Here is a 20,902-nt window from a genome sequence, read left to right as displayed (position 1 = left end):
TAAGAGGGGAAAGTACTATTTTCCATCATTTTTTTTTTTGTTAGTAAAACTATGTGTTTTTTACTTTAAAAAATGTGTTAAAAAAAAAGTCAACCTAAACAAACTGTTTGTTAAACTATGAATTTTGGCTCATCAAATTGGCTAAACAAAAAAAATAAAAAAATAAAAAAACTAAGGAACACAATAAATGTCACGATATTTTCTCAATACTTTTATTTTAGCTATGGTGGGCCTTGGTATGATATTTTATAATTTTATTTTAGAGTAATGTTATATTCACAATATTTTCATAACAAATCTTAGGTGGTAAATTGTTATTTATTTTTAATTGGGACAATCACTTTAAACGATGCGTTAAAAAAAAAAAAAAAAAAAAAAAAAAAAAAAAAAAAAAACCAACAGAAGAAAATTTTGCAAAACAGTGAATTTTTGCTCATCAAATTTGACTAAATCAAAAAAGAAGTTTAGAAAAATAACAAAATGTCACAATATTTTCACAATAACTTTATTTTCAGCCGTGGTAAGTTTTGGTATGATATATTATTATTTATTTTATAGAAATGCTGTAGAAATGGACCCACAACTTATAACATATTTTTATCCATCAATTAATAGTAACTTACCTATGATTTGTTGTGAAATTAATGTGAAAATGTTTTGGACTTAGCATTTTTTTATTTGATCTATAAAAAACTGAGATCTCAACAATTGTGAAAATATTATGATAACAACAAGTGTTACAACATTTTCATAAAACATTAGTTGCAATTGTGGTTGGTCAGAGTCTTATATTTTATTATTTTATTTCGACCTAAAAAAAAAATACTCTAGCTTTTACGCATTCACACAACAAGTGCTACAACATTTGTACAAAACATTTATTTTCAGTTATGGTTGGTCACAGTCTCTTATTTTATTATTTTATTTCGACCTATAAAAAATTGATACCTCAATAATTGTGAAAATATTGTGAAATTTATTGTGCCAGTATAACAATATATATGTCAGCTCATATAAATATTTAAAAGAAAAAAATAATATTTAAAAGAAAAAAATAAAATTTAAAAGAAAAAAAGAAGAAGCACAAACCAATGACTAAAAACAAAAAGGCACTGTAGCTATGGCAGCTATAGTGATAATTGAACAAACCAAAGAATCATTGTAGCTACCATGGACTTGCACATTTGCGAAACCAAAAAAAAAAACACAAATCGATGACTGAAAACTATTATAGCTTTTACACATCCAAACAACAAGTATTACAACATTTTTACAAAACATTTATTTTCAATTGTGATTGATTATAGTCTCATATTTGATTATTTTATTTCGACTTATAAAAAATTGACACCTCAATAATTGTGTATTATGAAATTTGTTGTGTCAGTATAACAATATATATGCCAACTCATATAAATATTAAAAAAATAGCACCAATCGATGACTGGAAAAAAGAAAAAAAGTAGGTACTAATGAAGTGATGAGCATTACATATTGAATAAATCAAAATGTAATGTAGCTACTATACAGTGACTTTTACACATTCATTGATTCACACAACAAGTGTTACAACATTTTCACAAAATATTTATTTTCAGTTGTGATCGGTCACAGTCTTATATTTTATTATTTTATTTCGACTCATAAGAAATTGAAACCTCAATAATTGTAAAAATATTGTGAAATTTGTTGTGTCAGTATAACAATACATTTATTTTTAGTTGTGGTTAGTTTTCGTATGATATTTTATTTTGACCTATAAGAAATTAACATTTTAATAATTGTGAAAATATTGTGACAATTTATTGTGTTAACTAACAGCCATATATATATATATATATATATAAAGAGTCGATTGGTCAATATTACCCAAAAAAAAAAAAGGCCAGTGAACTGTGCAAATTGAACAAACCAAAAAAAAAAAAAAAAAAAAAAACGTCTACTATAGTTTTATGCATTCACATTTTTGTTATGAAAGTGTTGTAAAAAATGTTGTGGATGTACTACTTCTTTTTTCACAATACCTTTATTTTTAGTTGTGGTTAGGGATGACAATTTCTGCCCAACTTGCGGGTACCCAGCCCAGCCCGACCCTAATGGGCCGGATTTTACCCGGTCCGATAAGGAATAGGGTTGGGTTTGGGTCTTAAAAAAAAACCCTGAACCGGGTCCGGGTTTTTATGAAAACCCAACCCGAACCCGGACCCGACCCGGTTATATATATAACTACTAAAATACCCTCATATATATATATATTGTTATAAACCCTAACATTTCTCTTTATTTCATTTCAACTCACTTGCAGCCCGCCTCTCATCTGTACCACTCTCACTCACACAATCCTACTCACTCACTCACAAATCTCAATCTCACCTTCAGCCAACTACCCAATCTTTCACCGCCAGTCCAACTCTCAACGCCGTCCCAAGCTTTGTCAGTGTCACCATTCACCGCCGGTCTCGATTTGTTCTGTTTGGGTTCATTACGGTTTGGGACCTTTGGGATTGTTAGGGAGTTTGGGTTCCTTTTTTTTTTTTTTTTTTTAGAATTTGGTTTGGGTTTGTGATTTATGTTTTAGGGTTTGTGTTTGTGTTTGTGATTTTGAAAGTAAAAATAAAAAATCTGAAATTTTTGTGTTTGTTTTTGGGTTTTTAGTTGCTACTCTGTTCCGATTAAAGAATATGATATGGGGTTTTTGTTTTTGGGTTTCTGATCTAGGTTAATGAACATGATCTTGGCATCTTGGGGTTTTCTTTTTTTGGTTGCTGATCAGACTGATCTAGATTGATGAACGTGATTTTGGGGTTTTTTTTTTTGGATTTCTGATCTTGGGCGAGGCTCGACGGGGCTGGTCTGGGGCGCAGAAAAAAAACCCATTTATTAAACGAGGCGAGTTCGGGTTTTTGGGGCAAATCGGGGGTCGGGTTCAGGCATTAAGAAACCCGGCCCAAACCTGGCCCTTTGCCATTCCTAGTTGTGGTTGGTTCTTATATGATATTTTATTTTGACCGATAAGAAATTAACACCTTAGCAATTGTGAAAATATTGTGACAATTTATTGTGTTAACTAACAGCTCTATATAAAAAATAAAAAATAAAAAAGAAAAAATAATAAGTAGTGGACTGTTGGACAATATTACCCAAAGGGAAAAAGAAAAAAAGAAAAAGGAAAAGTGGTAAGAGACGACAAAACAGGGCAATTGATTGAATAAACCAAATTACTGTAGTTAGCGCATTCGCGCTTTTTATATATAGACTAGTAAGGGTGCATATGCAAGGCACATGCTGTCCCTTGAGCGAGAAATTTTAAGATAGGATTGTTTTTTGAAGTAGTATTAAACCATGTATTCAAATTTAGAATAGTTATTTAATGTATGACTATCTATTTAATATAATAATTTATTAGGAGAAGATATTTGGTATCAAATAATACTATGTCAACAGTATCAAATGATACTATGTCCAAAGCTGGTAAAGAAGTTATGACTAAAGTTGTAGCTCAAGCTATTCCAACGTACACTATGAGTTGCTTTAAAATTCCTGACTCTCTTTGCGATGAGATGACAAGCCTGATCAAAAATTTTTGGTAGGGGTAGTGTAAGGAGGAATGAAAAATGGCATGGATCAGTTGGGAGAAACTTTGTGCTCCAAAGGCTTGTAGGGGGATGAGTTTCAAGCAACTTAAACAATTTAATCTGGCTATGCTTGCAAAATAAGGTTGGAGACTCCAGACTAGGACTGATTTTCTATTGTATAGGGTTTTTAAGTCCAAATATTTTCCTAATTGTGAGTTTGTTGATGCTAGTCTTGGAAGAAATCCTTCCTTCACCTGGAGGAGTACAATGGCTGCCCAAGCTTTGGTTCAAAAAGGCAGAAGGTGGCAAGTTGGTAATGGTCGTAGCATAATGATTTGGAAGGATAAATGGTTGCCCTCTCCCTCTACTTATGAAGTTATCTCTCAGGTAAACAACATACCTTAGGATTCTAGAGTTGCAGAGTTGATTGATGAAGAGAAGGGTGCTTGGAAAACTGATTTGGTGTGTAATGTTTTCCTTCCTCATGAAGTGAATTTGATATGTGGTATTGCTTTGTGTGCCAATTTGCCAGAAGATAAGCAAGTGTGGGCGCTGACAAGCAATGGTCTTTTTAGCGTCCGTAGTGCTTATAAACTTGCTATAAAGCTGAGATCAGATGCACAGGTGGGAATCGGGTCAGATGGGAGTCATTTGAGGAGGTTATGGTGAACCATTTGGAGCTGCAATATCTCCCACAAGATCCGTCACTTTGCATGGAGAGCTTGTAGAGATGTATTGCCCACGAAAGAGAACCTGGCCAGACGGAAAGTACTCTCGAACAGTTGCTGTGATGAGCGTAAATTGGCTGAAGAAACATTGGGCCACCTCTTTTGGAGTTGTCAAAGAGCCCGTGAAATTTGGTGGTTGTCTACTCTGTTTCAGGAATCTCGGGTCCAGCACTTTGGGTTGTTCATGGACATGTTATGGTACGTGGTTATGGTGGCCTAATGGGAGCACAGCGATATGGAGAAGCTTATCATGGTGGCTTAGGCGCTCCGGTCAAATAGAAATGAGTGCATAAATGGAAGGGAGAAGAAATCTTGTCAGGCATTGCTGCAAGGGGCATTGGAGTACTTAGATGCTTTCCAAGCATGTGTGGTGGAGTCTAGAAACCCGAAGCAACCAGCTGAACCTGTGAAATGGAAGCCTCCCTCTCCGGACCGATACAAAGTTAACGTAGACGGTGTTATGTTCAAGGAGCAATGCATGGCAGGTGTAGGGATCTTGATTAGGGACGCTGAGGGTCATCTGATCGGTACATGTAGCAGGAAACTTGAAGCTCCTTTGGGTGCCATCGAAGCTGAAGCTAAGGCTGTGGAGTTGGGTCTTCTATTTGCAAGGGATATGTCCATTCAAGATTTCACTATTGAGAGTGACTTGTTGACATTGATTAATGCGCTTTAGGACGTGTCTCCTCCTCCATCATTAGTAGCAGCGCTGGTCTATAGTTCAGTTGTCGTGTCCCACTCTTTCAGATGTGTAGATTTTTCACATGTTGGTTGTAATGGCAATAGGCTAGCCCATTTACTTGCAAGACATGCTTTAGGAATTGCAGACCTATCTGTTTGGGTTGAAGAGATTCATTGTTTCATTGAACAAGCTTTTAACCAAAATGTAGTTGTTATCTCTGCTGATTAATAAAGTTTTTGAAGTATTTCCCATCAAAAAAAAAAAATGTAAGACATGTCTAGGGGTGTGTATGGGTTGGGTTGAGAGGATTTTTTTACCCAACCCACCATGGTGGGTTAAAAAAAATTCAGCCCAACCCAACCCATTACATTAGGGAGAGTGTTTTACATGGAACTGTGACTGTCCTGTTTAATGAAATAAACAAAATTCTGAATCAAATTAAAAAGATTTGATTTGCGTTTTCTTAAAAAAAAAACTGACGTGTTCTCTACCCAAAAAAAAAAAAAAAAAAATTGATATGTTAGTCCAGGTGGCGGTTGATGTGGCAAATTTTTATTTATTTTTATTTAGGCTGTTTGACACGTTAGACTTTTCCATCAAAGAGATAACAGTAGAGACTAAATTGACACGCTATTGAAATGTTAGGGACTAAATTGACACAATTGAAAGGTTAGAGACTAAATTGAAATAGAATGTAAAGGATAGAGACTAAATATGTAATTTACCTAAAACTTTTTTAAAAACAAATTGTAAGGACTCAATTTGTAACGATCCCAAATTGATATTGGGTTCGAACGTTAAAGGCCCAAACAATAAATTTGTAGAGAGTGGGCTAAAAGGCTAGGCCTTGGTGAACATACAGTCGTTAGTCATGGTGTTCATGATGATTGCACAGAGGTGCACTGAGCTTGTCCAAGAGGACTTTCTCCCCGGCGCAGCCTGAGTGGCTCCAGTTATTGGACCTCGTCCGAGGAGCTTATTTTTCTTATTGTTCTTATTATTCATTTTACCCTAGGTTACAATGGTCCTAGAGACGATACATAATGCTCTTTCCCCCCCCCCCCCTCTTTTGGACTGCTTCCTCCTTCTTTTATACTAACTTTTCCCCCCTCTCTCGAACGTCCACGTGTAGGTTCAGTTTTATAAGTCTGATACTTATCTTATCAACCCATACCCAAAGTGGTTGGGGGTGGTTGTAAAAGTTGAAGAGCATGGCTCTGTCAAGCGTAGAGTACTTAATTACAGTAATAGCAGCCTTTCCCTTATTCTTTGTCGCCACACTGCTCAGGGGTCCTTTCCCCATTAATGCGGCTAGGACGTTTGTTGGCGCATTCAATGCGGAGGTGACAACTTTTTCTTGAATCGCTTTTACACTGTACTCGCCCTTTATTCTGGGAGCGCTCTGGGGACTGCCTTTGATGGCGTGCCGTTCCTTCCTTCTAGGTTTTGGGATGCCGAGGACAGGATCGTCCTCGGCTATATCTCTAGGTCATTTGGACTTTCGTTGCATGTCCTCGGCAACATCTCTCCTCGACGCAGGCCTTGGGCCTTAATGAAAAGTGGGCCGGGATCACAAATTCTTTGGCCCCACACAATTAATTAACAGATTATAAAGAAACAATTAATTAACAAATGCCATAAGGACATTGTTAACCAAACTAGTTTTTTTAAGTAAAATAAATTTATAGAGAGGAAAATGAAAAGAGAAATACTATGTCCATAATATTTTTACAACAAATTATTGGTGGTTAGTTGTTATTGGTTTAAATTTGAACCTATCATTGAGATTAATTTTTTGCCTCAATAATAACATTTTGCCACTTAAAATTTGTTACGAAAATATTATAAAAATGTTGTGAAGACAGTATTTTTGGAAAAAGTAATCCAAAGCAAAAACAAATAGACGTGACGTCAGCGTAGTCGGCGTGTCTTGCTTTGAGCTCCTAAACCGCAGCGCCCACGTCAATGGCATTTTAGCAAATATTGGAAAGAGCAATCCATTCAGCAGAGCAGCAATTCACTGCAAACACGTCCACACCACACTCCAAGCATTCCCTCGTAAAAGTACGAATCACGTTGTCGGTCAATCTCTCACGTGGAATCACGTGACTCTAATAATGACGTGGCGGAAGCTGATTGCATTTGGATCCCCACATACTCCGTGTTATTATACTATCCTCTAACTTTTTTTATATTCAAAAAGATATGTCCAGAAAAAGAAAATGGACCCACCGCCTACTCATACTAACTGTAGACGTGGCATCAAAGCCTCGAATCTCTCTCTCTCTCTCTCTCTCTCTCTCTCTATCTGAAAATTGATACTATTCTATATAGAGTATTTCAAAACGCTCTTCTCTGAAACTCAAGAGAATTAATTTTTTGCTAATAGATCTTGATTTGTCGTTGTTCTGTTAGCGTGACGAGAATGATCTGATCGGACGGTGAGGAATCTTCAGGAAGAAGGAAGACAAGATGTTGGAGGATCAGGTGGCCTCTTTGTTGCAGAAGTACCTCGGGAATTACGTGAGGGGATTCAACAAAGAGGCTCTGAAAATCAGTGTTTGGAAAGGTTTGCTCATTTCTCATTCTTTTGTAAATTCTAAAACCTTTGCTATGATGAAAATGAAAATGAAGCTTTGATTGTTTTAGAATATGGTTCCGATTCGGAAAATTGAATCGAATCGAGATTAACATTCATTCGGTGTGTTTGAAATGTGAGTTTGTATGATCAGAGTTTGTTAAGATGGTAAATTGGATTGGTAAGGGCTTTCTCTAACTTCCAATGTAACCACTGTTATATTGTATAGTCTAGCAAACCTGAATAAAATTAGGATATTTATCCCTCTAAAGTTTCATTGCTACTCCAATGATCATTTCAGATATAAAAAGAAAAAGAAAAAAAGAAAAAAAAAAGTGCCATCACTCACTTCTATAGGGTAAAAGAAGCGAGTGCCGTATTTGCTATCAATCACTTTCCTCCATAGTGAATCCCTTTCTACCACATAAGGCCACAACCATTTGCTAAGTAAAAATCACGAGTTTTTTTAATGCCTAAACCCCCGTTTTGAATTGGAGTAGGTGCTGTTTGGGTCAGTTTACCAACTGGAATTTATGCTCTTCAACAACGGGTAATTCCTGTGTGTAGAGGTGTATGGTGGATGGACTAATCGAAGTGTGGAGTTCATCCCTGAAGGCCACAACTAGCATGGCTGGCTGGTCTTTGGAGATACCGTTGAAAGCCTTGTGGGTTAGACCTAGACGCCCCAATGACCTTCCACGGTGGAACCGTCCAAGTTCTGCCAGCCAAGTGCAAGGTGAACCTAGCACAGAGGAGGAGCACTGGTGAGTTCAGAAGCTCAGGAGAACCACCTGCATCAAAGGAGGAAAGAACCCAACATCCGCTGTGATTTGGGAAAGGAAATCAACTTCAATTTTTGGGGCGAGATAGATTGACTTGATTAAAGGCAAAAGGTGTCATTAAAAAATTGAAAGTCGAACTTTTGTGTGGGTCTGATGGTAGATGGAGTGTGGCTGGGGCTAGATGAGCATGAAAATGAGTCAGGCCCATATGTTAATTGTAGGAGAGAAGCAAGATGGGGGAAGTGAGATGTGAATTGGAGTGCCTCATTTCTATGGAAGAGATTTCTTGGAGACAAAAAGCTTAAGGAGGGTTACAACAATACCGGGTTCTTCCATGGGATGGAAAATTCTCATGGGAGGCATAACAACTTGGGGCTTTTGGAGGTGGATGGTTCAGCGTATGAGGAGGACTTGGAGGTGGATCAGGTGGTGCATTTTTATGGGACTTTATATCAAGAAACTGAAGGGTGGAGTCTTACGGTTAATGGGTTGGAGTTTAATGCATTAGGGCAACGGAGAGTAGTTTGTGTGAGAGGAGGTTTGAGAGGGAGGAGATCTTATTGGTAGTGGTAGTTAGGGATCTTCAGGGGGGTAAAGCTTCAAAGCCTTTTAGCAAGAATAAAGCTTGGTGACCCTTGAATGCATTTGGACAACTTCGCATATGATAAATTTTCGATTCTCCTAGAATCTTAAGCTATTAGGAAATAGTGAATTTAATCAGTTAACCATAATTCTAACACTTCTCCTCACGTGTGGGCTTAATTTCCTCCTAAATAAGTGAGGCTGAACATGTGGTATTTTAACATTTTAAATAGGAGGTAGAGTGGTGATAGGGATCGAAGTTATGACCTCTTGCTCTGATATTATGATAAATTATTGATTATTTCAAAAACTTGAGTTGTTAAGAAATGGTGAATTTAAATATTCAACCATAATTCTAACAACATCGATTATGTCAATGACGAACCCAACCACTAGATGTGACTGTTGATTAGGTCAGCTACATTATATCCACCAACTGGGTTCGTTGATTGTGTCATCGGATCTTATTGAGACCATCAAGACCTTCGCCGACCAAGGTGTATCAAGCTCTTCCTATGTGTCACTGATCTACTACTGGATATGGCGCCTTTCTAGGGTATTGCTTGATTACTTGGAAAAGTAAGAAACAAATTATTGTTTCTTGATTAAGGCTACCACACATATGTCATGCGGACTTATATGAATTAAGCTTCTACTTGAGGAATTAAAGTTTGATGTGAAGCTGCATATCTCTCTCTATGATGAGCCCAAGTTGCTGCTATGTTTACCTAAGCTTTTTGTGCAAGACTTAGGTGGATTTTCTATGTATACAAGTTGGGATTATATATATATATATATACACACACAAACACCAGCTTGAGGGGAAGTGTTACGAATTTGAATTTCTTTTAAATTAGGGGCAAAATAGTAATGCCATTCTTGGGGCTGATTCAAGGAAGTCTAGGTGTTGATTCCTAGGTTTATTTTATTTTGCTGTCATCAAATTATTTGAAAATTTTGGTGCTGCATCTGTTTTGGTTTTGTTCTGCGTCACAATGAAATGAAAATCTAGATAGATCTAACTTTTTTTAATCATTAAAATTAGTTTTGGAAAGAAAATATATAGACATGCATATACAGGACTTCATGAACATGATGTACTTTTTTTAATGAAAATATCTATTACCTATATAAAAAAAAAATGCATATACAGTACTTTGCACTGACATATACATGTGGCTTAATTTTAGAATTAAGAATCAGTATTTAAAAAAAAGAAATATTTTTATATATATAAAAATAAACCTTATGTATTTCTGATGCTGATGAAAACTCACCTGTGAGCATTACTTTGTTTCTTGATGTAGTTGTGATTCTTCTTTTTTTGACTAAAACATAAAACAGGTAATGTGGAGCTGACAAATATGCAGCTGAAGCCTGAGGCACTCAATGCCTTAAAGTTGCCTGTGAAGGTCAAGGCAGGATTTCTTGGATCCGTCAAACTCAAGGTTTGTGCGGTTTTGGTCTCACAAGGTCAATCTACATTATGTGTTAAATATAGTTGAGTTCAGTTATGAATTTTTTACCTCACAATTTAATTTTGTCCTTCTCTATATTGCAAACTGGCATTTCAAATTTACTTTCTAAAATCTATGGTGTTGGAGTTAATTTTTGAAACTGTAACATGCATTTGGACATTTGTACACGGATGCAAGTAAATAGCTATTTTTTTGGTTTTTTTGTTTTTTGGGGTACTTTTTTTATGCAGGAATCATAAAGCTATATTTAGTGGATGGGGCTATTTAATTTTTCATTTTTGGGAGATGAATTATATAAAGCTATCTTCATTGTCATTTTTATCATAACAATTTATTTTTCATAAAGCCAAAGAAATTCCACGTCTCAATGTTACTTAGTAATGGTCACAACCTGGAAAACCTACCACCCTTAAGTTGTATGTGGAAACTTGCTTCATGTGAGGCCAATGGTAAACCTATATTGGCTGTATGGCCATAATGCACCTTAGACAAGGGAGCCACACTCCCTTTTCTCTTCTAAGTGGGTGCACTTCTTAGGCAATTAGTTAACTAGAGCACTTTGCTAATTAAAGGACACATGGTGATAATTTTCTGCTGGTTCTTTCTTCATTTATTAAAGGTTCTTGGATGTTATTTATTTGCTTGTGATGGTTGTTAGTTTCTCTTTCCCTTAGTAAGGTTATTTTCTACACCTTTGCGTCATCAGTTCAGTTGATGAATACACACACATAAAACAAGACAATTATGCTAGAGTTGGCTTGATAGGATCTCCACCATCTCTTTTCCCCCCATTTCCTTGTTTTGGGGGGGGGGGGGGGGTGAGGAGGTTGGTGGAAGGATATAAGGTTACAAATGAAGTGATGCTTTTACTACTGTCATGGGTTTGAAGTGAACTGTTTATGTTAAAACACCAAATTTCAATTTCTGTATGTTTTCTTAATCTCCTACCATTTCTGATTCTGATTTATGGGAAGCATTTTTCAGTTGAGTAGATTATTGCATACTGCTTTTTGTAGCTAATATCAGTAAGTCTTTTATGTGTGGTTTTGGTGTTTTCAATATAAGGTTCCATGGAGCAGGCTTGGCCAAGATCCAGTACTAGTGTATTTGGATCGCATTTTTTTATTAGCTGAACCAGCAACTCAAGTTGAAGGACATAGTGAGGATGCTGTTCAGGAGGCAAAAAGACGCCGAGTACGGGTATGAGATGGTGAACTGTATATATATCTAGACACTGTTTGCCCAACAGGAGATGTTTTGAGACTAATTAATACTTTTCCCCTTTGGAAATAGGAAATGGAGATGAAGCTGTTGGAGAAAGCACAACAATTGAAGTCAGAAATGGTATGATTTAAAATTAAATTTCATTTATTGGAGAAGTGCTATTAAAACTTGCTGCATTGACTTTTTGCACTGTGTGCATCATGATCCTATTTCCATGTGCTACTCAAAATGACGCGACAGAACTTAAGAGGCAGGGCATCAACATTATAGTGGGTTTAAGCTTGCCAATTTTAGATGTGACTAGGCACTGTTTTAGTGTTGGTAAAAGATCGCTTAAGCTCAAAGTGCGAAGCCCCAAGGCTCCAGCGCCTTTTGCCTCAAAAGCTAGGCTCATTCAAAGATGTGTGCTTTAGGCACGCTTTTTCAAAAAGCTCAAAGTCCGCTTGGTGCTTTTTTATATTTTTCAAAAAAAAAAAAAAAAAAAAAAACGAAACTGAATTAAAACTATAAGATCTTTACATTATTGATATAAACCATTGATTCAACATATTTTTAGTGTAGCTTACTTATCAAAAAAAAAAAAAAATTTTGAGTATAATTTGTCTTGAAACCCACAACCTCACATAGTTCTTCTCTATTTTTATTTTCATTTTTTCTTGATTTTTTCTCCTTGAAACAGTAGTCCTCCTAGCTTCTTCTTCTTATTCTATTTTTTCCCTTTTGGATAACTGCTTCGTACCAATTACCATATTGCTATGTCCTCATATTCTTTAGATCATCCATGAAAAAAAGAAGTATGATATATTATATTTGTGGTAATTGTTTAGTTACTTTAGTGGTTGATGTTGAACATAGCGGACTAATTCTTATAGACTTACAGTCATTAAGTAATTAAATATTTTTTCTGATAGGTAATCAGAGAACTGTTATTAATGAGAAAAAATGAAAAGTACAAGTTGTTCATGATGATGAACAACAAGAAACAGAAGAAACAAACAGCAAAACAAAAGATAAGGAAATCAGAAAGATAATCTTAAGGGAAAACATAAACTCTTGAGAGAGACGAAGAATCAATAAAGCCTCAACAACGAGCCCACTCAAAAAGACTACGCTGGCATAAAACCTTTAACTCATCCAATGTTTTCTCCATGTTCTCAAAGGAGCGATGATTTTGTTCCAACCAAACAATCCACATTAAGCACCCTAGAATCAAATTCCAAAAATTCGAGTTATTAACTAATATTACTAATAAGTCATAGGGCATTATGGATGTTGGAGATTTAAGAAATGATATTACATGGAAGTACTCATATCTAGTTGATCCAAAAAAATAAAATGACTTGACTTGCAATTTTTGTGTTAAACTTGCAAAAGTAGGGCTTATCTAAATGTTATATGAGTTATATAATTTTTTATTTTTTTATTCAATTTATATGATAATTTGATGGTTGCATTTGTCATTAATAATTATTTTAAAATTATTTTTTGAAAATGTGCGCTTCACTTCAATTAAGCGCGCGTTTGCGCTTTGCGTCTAGGCTCTAGAGGCGTTTGCGCTTAAGTGCGCCCCTTTCTTTTATAAACACTGACTGTTTATGAGCCATCAATTTTATATTAATATCCATGTGACTAATAAGGACTCTTAATGGGATTAAAATCCTGATTTCTTCACTGCTTGCTCAAATATTGCATTATCACGGCTCTTGGGTCAATTATCAAAAAACATATTTAAACTCACGAACATCAATCAAAGAAAAATAGTGGTGCCTTGTAAAATCCATTTGCTTCTTTTGAATTTTTTCAGATGTGTGCTTTGTAACATCAATCATAAAGTAAAAATTGTGGTGCTTTAATTATGTGTGTGCCACAAGAACCAAACAGTTCTATAGCCTAGTGTTTGGGGGGGGGGGGGGAGGGTGGGTTGGTAATTCTAAATCTTTCTTTATCTCGTCCATGTTATTTGAGTTCCTACTTCTGGTTTGATATCTTCTTAGTGTTGTACTACTATGTAAATGGCACAATGCTCAGCTAACCTGGTGAGGTTTTTATTTTTATTTATATTTTAATTTTTAAAATTTTAATTTGGAATTTATTTATTTATTTGAACTATTATTCTTGTTATCTACCTTGGTACTTGTGTTCTATTTGCTTGTTCAGTCATGATCCAAACCTGCCTTAAGTGACAACAAAAATGTCATTACTGCTTGTTCATATGGATCCTAATTTTAACTTGCCCTAAACTTGTGCACTTTTATCCTTGAAGAATAAATCATGGTTGGGATCCCTGATCAGCACGATAATTGGAAATTTGAAGTTGTCCATTTCAAATATTCACATCAGATATGAGGATCTTGAGAGGTAAAAGGAAAAAAAAAAGACGTTGAATATTGATATATCATGTTTCATTGACCTGTGTTGAATCCTTAACTCCCATGTTGTAGCAATCCTGGCCATCCATTTGCAGCTGGTGTAACCTTGGAGAAGCTCTCAGCAGTAACAATTGATGATAACGGGAAGGAGACTTTTGTTACTGGTGGTGCACTAGACCGACTCCAGAAGGTTCCTATTTACCATGAAAAGCAGAATCATTTTTTTCTTTGTATTATGTGCTTGTATGTGTGTGTGCTCATGTGCATGTGGGTGCATATTTCAGATATGGGCTGTGGGATCTTTTTCCATTATTTTAAATGCCCTTTTGCCTTTTCTTAACGGCATAAGAAATATTCTTTTATCACCATACTATTATATTCCGGAAAAGAATATTGTTATTGTCAGCTTGACTGTGATGCTTACATGATTTTAAAATCTAAGGAGCTGGTTGCATGTATGCATGTGTTCATTTTTGTTGAACCACTCCCTAAAAATAGGAAAGAAAATTGACTAAATAAAGAAAGCATTTTTTGCCAGTTAACAGTTGGGTATTTGACTACATACTAATGTTTGTCTATACTGTTGTCTTATTGTTTCATCCCTCATCATTTTTACAGTCTGTTGAACTTGATCGGCTTGCACTTTATTGGGATTCTGATAGTATTCCATGGCATTTGGACAAACTGTGGGAGGATTTGCTTCCTTCAGAGTGGTTTCAAGTATGTCCTGTTTCTAGATAAAGTGTGTGCAGCATATGTTTTACTATTTTGGCAGTCTGGTCATATTTGTATGTTTTAATATGTGATTCAGGTTTTTAGATTTGGTACTAAGGATGGAAAACCAGCTGATTGTCTTATGAAAAAGCACAATTACATTCTGCAACCAGTTTCTGGGAATGCAAAATACATAAAGATGCGGCAAAATGAATTTGCTGATAGCAGTGAGCAGAAAGCAGTAGTAAACTTGGATGATATGACACTCTGTCTATCAAAGGTTCATTTAATTTTCACTTAATCATGCTTTTTCGTTGAAATGCTAAGAATTAATTAGCTCTGAAGAAGTTGGGTAATATTGTTTTGCAGGATGGATATAGGGATGTTTTAAAATTAGCTGATAATTTTGCTGCCTTTAATCAAAGGTTGAAATATGCTCATTACCGTCCAAATGTCTCTGTGAAATCTGATCCAAGGTCTTGGTGGAAGTATGCTTACAAGGTTGTCACTGACCAGACGAAGAAGGCCAGGTATCTAGACTAATTTGCATTGTCTGTCCCATATTGTTGGTCTCTATTCCATTTTGTAATGTCTTAAAATATTGTCCTCTTTGAAAAGTTAATTTTAAAGCTTTCTTAAGTTATTTTGTGTCTTTTTTGAAAGCTTAGTGCTTTTAATTATTATTATTATTATTATTGGTTTTTATATATATATATTTGTTTTGTTTTGTTTTATATTAAGGAGGGTAATTTTGAAAACATACATTTTAATTTGAAAGGCTGAAAAAAATTATTTCCTTTACAACATTGGATTTTCCTGTCCCTAAGGAGTAGCATAATTGGCTGGGACCATTACTCATGAAGTGGGTCAGTAGTTCAAATGTCTCCTTGCCCCTCCCCTTGGGGCCAAAACTTTTTAATTAGTAAATAATCTCATCGAAATAGCACAAAGGGGCGCAGCCCCATTGGAAGCATTAAAGCGTCACACCTATAAAATATCAATCAAAAGTGCATGTATATATATATATATATATAGACTCAGTGAGAGTCGAAAAGGAAAACTCAGAGCTGGCAGCCATCCACTCAAGAGTAATCTCAGAAGAAAAAGCTTCAGCTCCTAGATAGGTCTCTCATGTCCTTTGTAACTTTGGGCATTCTTTTCTCTCTAAAGACAAACAAATTTTATTCCAAATCTCTATGTTTGGATGCCAACCAAGGAGTAGTGGAGCAATTTATTTATTTTTATTTTTTAAAATTAAAATTTCTTGGAAATGAAATTCGAATTTCTTCCTATATGATAATTCTCTAGATTGAAAATTTGAATAAACGTTTTCATATAGTCAATTGGTGTTGCATGTGCCGATGATTGAAAATTTGAGTAAACATTTTCATATAGTCAATTGGTGTTGCATGTGCTAATGTAATGGGGAATCAGTTGATCATCTCTTGATTCATTGTGGTGTATCTGGAGGGAGAGGAACATGCTCACTTTTGAGGATTTGGAGAGTTCGGTAGAGCAACTTCTTGCATCTTTCATAGGGTCTTTATTTGATTGGTCTCGGGTTTGGGGATTCACATCTAGTGACTCTCTCCTGATGTTTATAGATTCCCTTTGTTCTTGTACATAGTCTTGAGTCTTTTCCTTATGTTTTTGGCCCTTATGTTCTTTTACATGAAGTAGTTTTTTTAATGAAACTTTAATTTACCTATCAAAAAAAATTTCTTCCTTTATTATCTAAGAACATCATCTCTGTCACAGTGGGAAATTGACATGGGAGCAGGTTCTGAGGTACACAAGATTACGGAAGAGATATATTTCTCTATATGCTTCACTGCTTAAATCTGACCTCAGTCGGGCAGTAGTTGATGACAACAAAGACATTGAGGAATTGGACCGTGAACTTGATATTGAACTCATACTTCAGTGGAGGTATATTTACTGGCCATAAATGTATCAATGCTTTTTTCTGATAATTATTTTATATGTATATAAAAGTATATGCATGTGTGTGTGCATCCATGCAAATATTGATGTGTGTGTGTATATCATGAGTAATCTTTTTCATTCAAGGTGGTGTCTTTTTATTCTGATAACTTACCTCTTATTTCAAAATTTCATGTTGATTTGAAAGAATAAATGTAATCACTTAAACATTATACTGACACTGCTCCTCACATGAAGGCCTAGACTTCGCCTCAATAATTGGGAACCAAATATGGACTTTAAATGGGAGGTAGATTGGAGACAAGTTTCCACTCCTGCCTCCAATCTTACCTTCCATTTAAAAAGTTCAAGATTTCATGTATTGGGTCCCACTTTGTAATAGGGAGTCTGGGTCTACACTTGAGGGGAGTGTTAGAATAAAAAAGTTCAGTGATTAAATTTACAATTTCCTAATTGCTTAAATGTTTGTTACTTTTCATTGCTGAGCACAGCATTTAGAGCTATTTTTTTGCTACTTGTACGATGGAGGAAAAATTGTGAAAAGGAAAGATGTTTTAGATAGCTAAGTTGCTTAGAGAAAAGAAAGAATGTACTAGCTCTTTAAGAGACACACCCTAGGAATAATACCTCACAGGTAGATTTCTTGGATTCAAATTCCACTAGCTACAATGAAGGCAGCTTGCTTATTTATAGTTACATAAGCAAACTGCTGAGTTAGTTACAAGAATCCACCATGTGGCTGTCATGTGATTGGCCAAAACCTAACTAACTTCTCTAACTAACTAATAGGCTATTGCACTTATCACTAACAACCTATTAGCTAACTAATTTTCTGTTACAAGTGATAAAAGCTATTAAAAGTAAAAGGAAACTACTTATTGTACAACATAAGCTAGTAACAGCTAGCTATAAAAATGAACTGCATCAGCTCTTGCAAGCCCCCCAAACTCATGTTACTTAGGACTTGCGTCCTGAATCTCCAGCATGAGTACAATGGTTCTCCGCCATGGGATCTGGAGACCTTTCTAAATGCATTATGAGATGTGCCATTTTATGTTAATCCCAATTTTTGGATCCATGTAGCAAGATTTATGAAATTTTCTGCATTGACAATTTTAATTTGTGTTCTTTATTTTTCTTCCTCTTATTTTACCTTTTTTTTTTCAATTAACCTGTGGAATAATACTCTCGGATTTCATGCAGCAGAAAAAGGGGAAAAATGATTTCATGTTAGGGGTGAAAGAAGTAATAGAAAAGACCAACATACACGTGTATGCATGCATCAATTTGTTGCATACTTTCTAGGCAGTTTGCTTTAACACCATACTTCTTCCAGAATTCCACTATGCATACCCTGTGGTGCTTGTGTACATAGAAACATGCTAGTGTTGGGCATTTCGAAATGACGAGTCCACATGCACGGTGACATGGCTAAGTATTGGACACTAGACAGATTTTTCATGCAAGATGACCTGGCCAAATATAAGTCCTTTAATCATGAAATTACTCGTATCTGTTATTAAATATGAGGTTAATAGTTTTTAAACTTGTGGTTATTCGTTGTAGTAGATAGTTCTAGCTATAGTTTGTTAAGGAGTTGTTTAGCTAGTTGCTAACCAATTTGGTTAAGCATATAAGTAAATGATGTCAGCATAACCAACTCCTTAATGTATAATATAAATAGCTAAGGTTGGCTTTTCCCCCAAAAAAAAAAGAAAAAAAAAAGCTAAGGTTGGCAATTGTAAACTCATCCTATGATTTTATGGGAATTTTCCTTTGGAATCAGAATTGAGATTTGAGATTTCTCTCATTCTATCGCTACTCTTTTATCTTGACCCAATTTTATCTCTTTACTTTGAAGTTCCATCTTTTTGGGGCATTATTTTGGCATTAGAGCTTAGGTTTTGACCTTCCTTTTATGAGTGTTCAATATGCTGGAGATTCTTCAGAATTTGGCCAGCCTAAAGACTTTCTATAATAATTTCCTTTGCTCTTGGCCAAGTATATCGTAATTCCCTTTGAGAAATTTTGGTATGGTTTTGTCTTGGCTGAGCACATCAGATAGCTTTCTGATGTGGTTTATCCTTGAAGATTGTTAGAATATTGGTTGAATGATTAAATTTACCATTTCCTAACAGTTTAAGTTTTTGGACAATTTTTAAATCATGGTATCAGAGCAAGTTCTTCTAAGTTTAAACTCTGCCTCCCATTTAAAAAATTAAAAATATCACATGTTGGGCTTGGGACCCATTTACTAAAGACGTGTATGGTCCCACGCCCACACTTGAGGGGGAGTGTTGGAATATTGGTTAAATAATTAACTTCACCATTTTTCTAAAAACTAAAACTTTTGGGACAATCGGTAATGGTTCATCTTCACCTTTACTTCGGTTGTTCTTGAAGTTCTTCCTCAAGAATTTGAGCATAAGTTGTTAATTTTCTTGGCACAAGGAGCAAGTGTTCGGAATAGGGGACAAAGGAATAGAGTGAGTATCGATTATGGGGTTGATTTTCCTCACATAGAACAAAATGATGACCAGTAGTATCAGCCTCAAGAAAATGAGAAGGTGCAAATTGAGAAGGTAGATAGCTGCCCTGACTGAGATGGTGCAACGCTTGCATTCTCCTAGTGTAATGAGTGATGAACCCAATGATGCTTAGAACTTTGAGAATCTTTTTGGACTTCCTAAGGGGAAAAGGCCTATTGAAAGGCTTGGACACAAGTGGGAGAACACCGTCAATTGGTTCAACCCAATTTAAAGAGTGTTTGATTACAATGAAGTTTCTGAAGACATGAAGGTGAAATTGGTGTTTATTTGCTAAGAGGAAGGTCTTATGCATGGTGTGAGCAATTGGAGCAATTGCAAATGAATTGACAAAGAAGGGGAAAGAGCAAGATTTAAGATTGGTGTATGATGAAGAAGAAGCTCAAGGAGCAATTCCTTCTCTTCAACTACATGTAACCTTGTACAAGAACCTACACAATTTTAGACAGGTTGGTAGTGTAGAGGGGTATATTGAGGCATTCTATCAACTTATATAAAGTGGTAATTTGAATGAAAGTAAAGAGCAAATGGTGGTGAGGTATCTTAGTGGACTGAAGCCTTCCATATGGTTTTGGATGGTTTTTGAGGCTTATAACTGAGCGTTGTTGGTAGAGAAGCAACAAAGTCCAAAGTGTTTCAAGCCTTGGCAACAATTTCAAATCTAATCCCAGGCTGGTTCTTCTTTGAATATTGGAAAAGGAAGCAATTTTGTTGGGGGAAAACAATGATAAGTTTCTTGTTCCCTCACCAAACCAGTCCAATGCCAGTCATTTGTGTGTCAGGAATCAGCCCCTTGGAGGTGGCTTTAAAGTTCTTGAAGCATGTTCAACCTGGCCATAGGCTAGCAGATTGTCAAAATGCAATAGGCCACAATAGTAAAGAACTCTTGTTGGAAGAAGTAGAGGAAATCAAGCAAGAAATTGAACTTCCTATCTATGATCAGCCCCTACACAAGGAAGTTGGAGGAAATTTTAAACGTGATGAGGGTGTGGCACTTATGACGAGGAGACTCCTTATACCAAAACATGAAATAGAAAAAGATCATGTCTATGATCAGCTCCCAAATAAATTAATTGGAGGAGATTTTGAAAATGAAGAGGGACTTATGATATGGAATACTCCCTGTGTACTTGGGCCTTGGCCGTCCTTTTTTTTTTTTCAATGAAGTTCTTTTCTTATTGATAAAAAAAAAAAACAAACTTATGATATGGAAGATTCTCCTTGTGCCAAAGCATGAAACTGAGGAAGTTGGTTAAGAACCAAAGTTTTTTATGCTACTTGTAACGTTAGTGGAAGAATGTGCAGTATGATTATAAATGGGGGTAGTTGTGAAAATGTGGTATCTCAAGAATTGATACAAAAGTTGAACCTTAGAACTGAATTTCTCAGCAAAGAAGAAAAAAAAAAAAGAAAAAGAAAAAAAGAATTGAAGAGCATCCTCACCCTTACAAGCTTTCTTGGTTTGAAGGGCAATGATCTCAAGGTTGCTTAGAGATATTTAGTTTCTATTTCCACATGAAAAAGGTAAATTGATGAGGTGCGGTGTATGGATTCTTGTCATGTTCTTCTTGGATGACCTTGGTAATATGATCGTTAATCCATTCATGATGGGAAGAAGCACACCTACACTCTTTACAAGGGGAATTAACAATACACTTAGCTACCAATGATGGAGAAGGTGGGTTCAAAACCATTGGTCA

The 20,902-nt window shown here is 35.7% G+C and overlaps 1 protein-coding gene across 1 annotated transcript in view; it reads left to right on the top strand.

Moving 5' to 3' along the window:
• Positions 1-7,291: 7,291 nt before the first annotated feature.
• LOC126710125 (uncharacterized) overlaps positions 7,292-20,902 on the top strand; it is a 94,196-nt gene continuing 80,585 nt past the window's right edge. Inside the window, exons 1-10 of the mRNA XM_050410505.1 lie at positions 7,292-7,554; positions 10,272-10,375; positions 11,471-11,605; positions 11,699-11,749; positions 13,893-13,987; positions 14,071-14,188; positions 14,617-14,718; positions 14,810-14,992; positions 15,082-15,242; positions 16,471-16,641. Coding sequence (XP_050266462.1) covers positions 7,458-7,554; positions 10,272-10,375; positions 11,471-11,605; positions 11,699-11,749; positions 13,893-13,987; positions 14,071-14,188; positions 14,617-14,718; positions 14,810-14,992; positions 15,082-15,242; positions 16,471-16,641 — 1,217 coding nt within the window. The 5' untranslated portion in view covers positions 7,292-7,457. The remainder of the gene's footprint in view (positions 7,555-10,271; positions 10,376-11,470; positions 11,606-11,698; positions 11,750-13,892; positions 13,988-14,070; positions 14,189-14,616; positions 14,719-14,809; positions 14,993-15,081; positions 15,243-16,470; positions 16,642-20,902) is intronic.

Source organism: Quercus robur, chromosome 12 (assembly GCF_932294415.1).
Source record: "Quercus robur chromosome 12, dhQueRobu3.1, whole genome shotgun sequence".
NCBI lineage: Eukaryota > Viridiplantae > Streptophyta > Magnoliopsida > Fagales > Fagaceae > Quercus > Quercus robur.
Note: the sequence above shows the minus strand (reverse complement) of the source record. Positions and strands in the feature narration are given on the sequence as shown.